The sequence below is a fragment of the Taurulus bubalis genome (genome assembly GCF_910589615.1).
Source record: "Taurulus bubalis genome assembly, chromosome: 17".
Lineage (NCBI taxonomy): Eukaryota > Metazoa > Chordata > Actinopteri > Perciformes > Cottidae > Taurulus > Taurulus bubalis.
Genome location: NC_136605.1, coordinates 3318628 through 3325245, shown reverse-complemented (window position 1 = coordinate 3325245; position 6618 = coordinate 3318628). Strand labels below are relative to the sequence as shown.

At 46.7% G+C, this 6618-nt stretch overlaps 1 protein-coding gene across 1 annotated transcript in view; it reads right to left on the bottom strand.

Annotated features, from left to right (window-relative positions):
- Positions 1 to 824: 824 nt before the first annotated feature.
- The window catches only part of ube2z (ubiquitin-conjugating enzyme E2Z), a gene marked incomplete at both ends in the record, with an annotated part of 6537 nt that continues 743 nt past the window's right edge, over positions 825 to 6618 (bottom strand). The window contains 6 exons of the mRNA XM_079233727.1: positions 825 to 1007; positions 1434 to 1524; positions 1673 to 1785; positions 3634 to 3745; positions 3846 to 4033; positions 6223 to 6295. Coding sequence (XP_079089853.1) covers positions 825 to 1007; positions 1434 to 1524; positions 1673 to 1785; positions 3634 to 3745; positions 3846 to 4033; positions 6223 to 6295 — 760 coding nt within the window. The remainder of the gene's footprint in view (positions 1008 to 1433; positions 1525 to 1672; positions 1786 to 3633; positions 3746 to 3845; positions 4034 to 6222; positions 6296 to 6618) is intronic.

Genomic DNA, 6618 nt, shown 5'->3' with positions numbered 1-6618 from the left:
CCAGTGAGAGGCGACATGTTTCTCTACCGGCTTCTTGTCTGGGGAACAGATTCACTGTCAACTCAACAGCATGATTGGAACCAAAAGCTAAGCAGAAGGTTTTCTTTGTACAACACACAGCTGCTGATGTTCTTAAAGTGGCCCGGTTGCGGCGTCCCCGGCCTCGCCACTTTGTCCAACTACATCCTGCTCGTTAAAAAGGTCCATCGTTGGATTTAAAGGACACGGGGCTGCTTTGCAGGAGAGCCTGCTTTGCCAGTATGCGCCCCCAACCCGCTCTGCCTCAAAGCCAAAAGGAGCTCGACTCCCATCAGATCCTAAGTACGGAGTATGTGAAAGAGGGACTGGGCTCGTGGGTCAAAGTGGAGCGAGCTTCTTTAGAATGATGCAATATCTGCATTCAGCGTCTTGAGCCACGAAACGAACCTTTTATTTGCACGGTGGCTGGTTGATCAACATCTATCAGGCTTTTCTTTTTTTAATCAAACAGGACATCAGCATGACAGCTGGTTAGCTACACAAGTAGCACAACTACGCTGCTCCAGGCCAGATTCCCTGGGCATTTCACTAGCGGATGATTTTCATTGTAAAGAGAGGACTACAAATTCTTCTCTCTCTCTTTCTTTCTTTCTTTCTTTCTTTCTTCCTTCCTCTCTGACACGTCCAACAGAAGCCTCCCTCCAACTCGCTGACTTTGTTCCTCCACGGCACACAAAACTAAGAAAAAGAAAAGAAAAAGAAAAAAGGTCCCTTTGCCCTTTAAGTTCTCGGCCCGGCCCTTGAGTCCAGCGCTGTCCGGGGTTGGGGGGAGAGGGAGGGGGAGGTCAGGGCTGGGAGCTGCCCTGGCTGTCGGGGTCCGTCCCCGTGGAGCTGGTGTCTGAGTCCGAATCCACGTCGTTGCGCTCGTCCTCCGCCAGGCTCTTCTCGCGTACCCGCTTGTGGGTGGCGCTGAGGCGAGCCAGCAGGCCCTGGTAGTCGAAGCGGCCGCGCTTCTCGCCGAACGGGTCCTGGACAGAAGGAGGGAGAGGCATCAGGTAAACAGACAGAGGGGTGAGCGCCGTCTGGGCGTGATAGGTGCGAGCAGGGGTCGTCCTTCAAATCAGAGGATCGGCGGTTCGATTCCTGGCTGAGCTAGCTCATGTGTCCTTGAGCAAGACACTTAACCCTAAATGTCTCCCGCAGCTGCGCCTACGGCGTATGAATGGTTGATAATCTGATGAGGCACCTTCATGGTAGCTCCTCCCATCAGTGTGTGAATGATGTCATGTAGTGTTAAAGCGCTTTGAGTGGTGTACAAGTACGGGTCCATAAATAAATCAAGTACTAAAATAAGTAGGTGATCCAAAAACAGAATCTTGGAACAAAACCGTTCCTCCACAAGCGTTGGTTAAATGTGCATGGATTAATAAATAAATAAGAATAAATTCAGTCACCTGCATGTTCTGCCCCTGTAAATGCAGTCTCTCCTTGCAGACGCCCTCGTAGAAATCATAGTACTCCAGGAAGGACTTTTCCATCACACTCCTGAAAAACACACACACACACACACACACAAATTAGCTGATGTGCAGCCAGAAGAGGATGATGAAGCGAGAGGGACGGGATCAGCGTCCAGAGAGGGGAAAGACGTTGCCGACAGATGGAACAAGAAGAGGAATGGCGTCTGTCTCACCACAGGGCTTCGGGACACGGGACTTTGCCCTCCAGCATGTCGCACACGGCCACCCTCATGGTTTCATGGCGGATGCACTCGTTGTAGTTCTTACTGTCGCCCGGGTGGCGCTCCTGAAAAAGAGACACACACACATGAATTACAGTGCATGAAAAAGCAAACAAAGGACTTAATTATTGACATTATTCCACTGAAATCGCCTCAATTAAATGACCAACTTCAAATCTGTCCAACGATGTGACATGGGCGTTCAGACTGCAGGCAGAACCAGTTTGGTCCTCAAATTGGATCTTTAAGACGGACTGTCCGAACTGCGAGTGATCATATCGGATTTGTGTGTCCAGACACCGCGCATATATGTAGGCCCTCTTTCGAAAAGTAAGAAACACAATTGCGAGTTTCTCATGTTTACTTTTTGCCATTTTTCTCCAACAGAAATGGAGCGACCCAAAGCGCCATTTCTTTTTTCTCCACAGCTCTCCTCCTGCTTTGAGGAGGAGCTCCTGACCCTGTACTTCAGTGCTACTCTGGGGGCGGCACTACATACAAGTACCAAGTCATTTTGTAATGCATTACAGGTAAAAGAGTTGTGTTCTATTAAATACTGCAGTGAAGTTTGTTTTATTATACATATTGCGCTTCCCAATACACAACATTGGGTTTTGCTGCCTTCGTCTGTGGAAACTGGAGGTTGTGTGAACGGTGTTGGTTGGGTTTGAATCCAGTTTTATCACAATACAATATTATATTGATTCTTTGGACAACGATACGATATTTGCTGACCTCACAAAGTCTGCGGCGATACGATTTGGATTCAGGGGCCTGCTATCGATACGAGGTGCCAATCAATCAGTTATGGATCAACTGGTTTGATTATTTTATTGCTGGGCTCTGTAGGAAGGAGGTGCACACAGATGTGCCATGGGGATTTCAAAATAAAGGCCTTTTCACTAATGCCGTGTTCACACCAAAACAGTTGCGAAAATTCGCAACGCTTTTTCGCTTCTATCGCGCCGCTGGTGTTTTTTAGTTTTTCGCAACCATCGCTGGGGAAAGGGGGCGGGGCTTCAGTCCCTTTTCGCCGCGAAAATCTCCTTCTTCATTTCCGTTACTCGACCATGGAAGGAGTAAAAAGTTTGTGTTGTAAAGCACCGGGTGACCGCAGACGGCAACTATAAGTTGGTCCTCCATTTTGCTGATGCAACATAGACGACCGGACGGCGGTGACGAGCGGAGCTTCTCAACGCTGATTGGCTTTCGCAACTCCGCGTCATGCGAATTATTCGCTGGAGTTGAAATATTTGAACGCCAGCGAAACAGCGAAAAAGCGGCGTTGCGACGCCGTTTCGCTTCTATCGCGACGCTCGGCGAAAAATTCGCTTTAACGCAGCTGTGCATTGACTTAACATGTAATCTGGACGCGCGAATATTTCGCAACTGTTTTGGTGTGAACACGGCATTAGCGTTGATTGATATTGGATTGTTGTATCGATCAAGATCTACACAGACGACGTACTTAAAGAATTAAATAAAATACTCTGCAGGCGATTGGATGAACAACCTGTCAATCAAATTCTTACTTCTAGTTCCTTCAATGAAGAAATACAAAATCAGTGGGCGCGCATTACAACACAATCAACATAAAAAGGATGAACCAGATCGGCGACGCCCCCTGCTGAGCTTACCTGTGCAAAGCAAGAGCAGAGTCTTATCCGTCACACCTGAATGCCTGCACCCGACCTAATTCCAACGGAAAGCTTTTTCGACGTCGGTCCCTTGCAGGTCTCATAAAACAAATTAACCGTATCAACCCCCACCGACGCGCCTCTGACCCACCGGTTCTTATAAAGTATATTTCTGTTGCGCTTGATTTCTTCTAATGGAGTCGACGCAAAAGGTAATTGGGTTAATAACCGTCAACAAGTTAAAAAAATAAAAAAACGAGTACACAGACAAGGTACCTGTTCAAAGCCAGGTTCATTGTGATATGGGTTCTCCGTCATCAGAGACTGGATGGAGATGAGGACAGATGAAATACTCTGCGCTGGGCTCCATGCTGGGCCAGTCCACGTCCTAAACAAAGACACACACACGGTAGTTTATAGCTCTACGTTGTGAGACAGAAACCCCGTCCCAAATGAGTCCTACAAATGAGACATGAACGGCGACTCACCCCAGGATGCTGAGGCAGACCTTGCCGTTGCGGTAGAAGTTGGGGTTGAAGCGGACGGTGTTGTGTCCGGTGGTGATGAGCTTGACCCGCGGTGGGTGGATGGGGTAGTCGGGGGGGCAGCGGAACAGGAAGAGGAAGAAGCCGCCCTCGTACGGCGTGTCGAACGGCCCCGTGATCAGGGCGTGGATCTGTGCAGGAAAGGAGACGTTTAGGGCAGTGAGTCTCGACCTCGGTTTGGGCCGGCGCCCCCTATCCACTAACCAGGTCCATTACATCAATTGAAATAGGAAGCTCCTCTTGTCTCTACCTGAATATTCCTGATTATTATTTCTATAATCATAATTGTTTTGAGTTATATCATATAAAAAAAACACAGTCGGAATATTGTTATTAGTTTCCCAGGGAGCAACAACAAAACAATGGGAATAAAACATTTATTTTCGAGTCTATCAGTCAATCTGGTGAATTAATATGCACCAAATCTTTTAAAACGACGTGGTCTACAGACGACTGAATAATGACGTCATCGCTCTGCTGCTGTGGCAGTAATCCCTTCAGACACACAGAAACCAGTTTGAGACTTCTCTCTGGATGAGACCTTTAGAGAAGCGGCTGCGTGCCGCTCAGAGGTGAAGAACCAACACCGAAAGGGTGAACAACAAAATGTCATTTAAAAAAAAATCTCTGATCGGACACACATCTCAACATTCTGTAGCTTAATGCAAATATTGACTTCACCCCCTCCAATAAAGAGCAGCTCCAAGCTGCTTCCTCTGAGCTTTTCACCGTGGTAGTGTTTATCTGATCCCTGATCAGATCCACCGCTAAATGAATGAGGGCGCGGCGTAACATGTCGTCTCACGCGTAGCCGCCCGTGCGTTTGTTCGTCGCGTCATGTTGTTGTGCATAAGTTATTCTTCTTCTGGTGGTTTAGTCTTGCCTATCGTCCACAAATCAATTTTTTCTTTCTTTAGTATAAACCACAAAATGATTTGCTGAGCTGCCATTTCAGAATAAGGGACCGATCCGTTTGTTCCCTTTGTTGTGTGTGTGTGTGTGTGTGTGTGTGTGTGTGTGTGTGTGTGTGTGTGTGTTTACAATGTGCCGCTATCTAGAGGACTGAAATAGAGTGGAGATTCATAACTTAAGGTAATAATTAGTGCTTCGACAGTGCTATGTGATCGCTCCGATTTACAAAGTGTTTGAGTAGCATCGCTCTGATGGTGCCGCAAAATTGGACGGTGCAACCTGATACTACATGGAGATTGTTTTGATTTCACATTGTATTATTAATAGGCTGATATTTAAACCAAAACACACAATTTTAACGGTGATATTCACGGTCGGCTCAGGCGTACTTGGAATTGAATCGTCAAATATAATGACCCATTCATCAAAGTATCGTCTCGGTCCAGAGGACAACTATCAGATATGGAAAACAGCACACATGCCATCTATTGTACTCGTGTCCATCCTGGGAGGCGGGTCCCTCCTCTGTGGTTCTCTCTGAGGTTTCCTGGACAGATTGTAAAGCCCTCAGAGACAAATTGGTGATTTCCGTCCGTACAATTGAATAGAAGTGACAGATGAGCTGTTGTTTTCTTCCTGTATCGCTAATCAACAGGAAGAAAGCGACGGGAGGCGCATCAAACTGTGGTCGTGTTTATCTGATCAGGTCGACCGCTAAATGAATGATGGAACGGCGTGAACGAGAGCCTGTGAAGGAGACGAAAAATCTTGCCTTCGCGGGTAGCCACCCATGCGCTTGAGTTAGTTCATCTCTACATGTTGTCGTGCGCAAGCTATTCTTCTTCTGGTGTTTATTTTAAGCGGTTACCAGGCGAGCAGTTAGGTGAGCAGTTAAACATGAGTTTATGTCTCAATCTCAAGTTTCAAGTCTTCTTCAATACAGCATGATTTTCATTTAATAAATTACGGTCATTTAGAGTCAAACAGACCATATAGCAGGGGATGCATTAAGGCGAGGATACAAGGTGATTGATTGACACATCTCTACATCACTCCTGTGCATTGGTTGTGGAAAAAACACCATGGCGACAGCCGTAATCAAGATTGCCGAACTCGGCTTCATAAACGCAGTCCACAAACCAATAGGGGGACGGTCACTACGTCCACTTCTTATACATACAGCGGTTACCAAAGAGTTTCCGGTACATTAGCACCTTCTGTCCTGGAATAGAGCCGACTCTGATGTAAGGAAAACAAACGTAGATTTGGTCCACGTGGACCTCAGCATGTGGCTCAATGTATTAAATCTCACGTAGACTTCCATCTAGACACGAGCCATTTCAAACGAAAAGGGTAAACCGGGTCATAGCCTCGTCACAGGACACCTGGCCTTTTTTTTGTTGTATACCTTGGTCATGTCTTGAGGATCGGGGACGACAAACATCCCTGGCGGAGGTTCCTTGTAGATGGACATGATATCCCTGCAGAGACAAGACGGACAGAGGGAGACAGATGAGGCTCCTGAAAGGACGCTGGAGTAGAGATCTCTAACAGAGTTACAGTCAATTTCATATGCTTTGTTGGCGTGAATGTAATAAGGACAGGGAGGACAACGTGTCAAGTAATGATGAGATTAAAAAGAAAAACAGGATGCAATAAAAACAAAACTGGACAACAACCCTACTGTGTGTCCCTGGTAACTCAACATATCTTATGATGACTATAGAAAGTAGTTCCAGAGATCTGAGTATTATATTTTGTACCAGGGAAACCCAAAACTATCTACTTGGCTAAACAACACAAG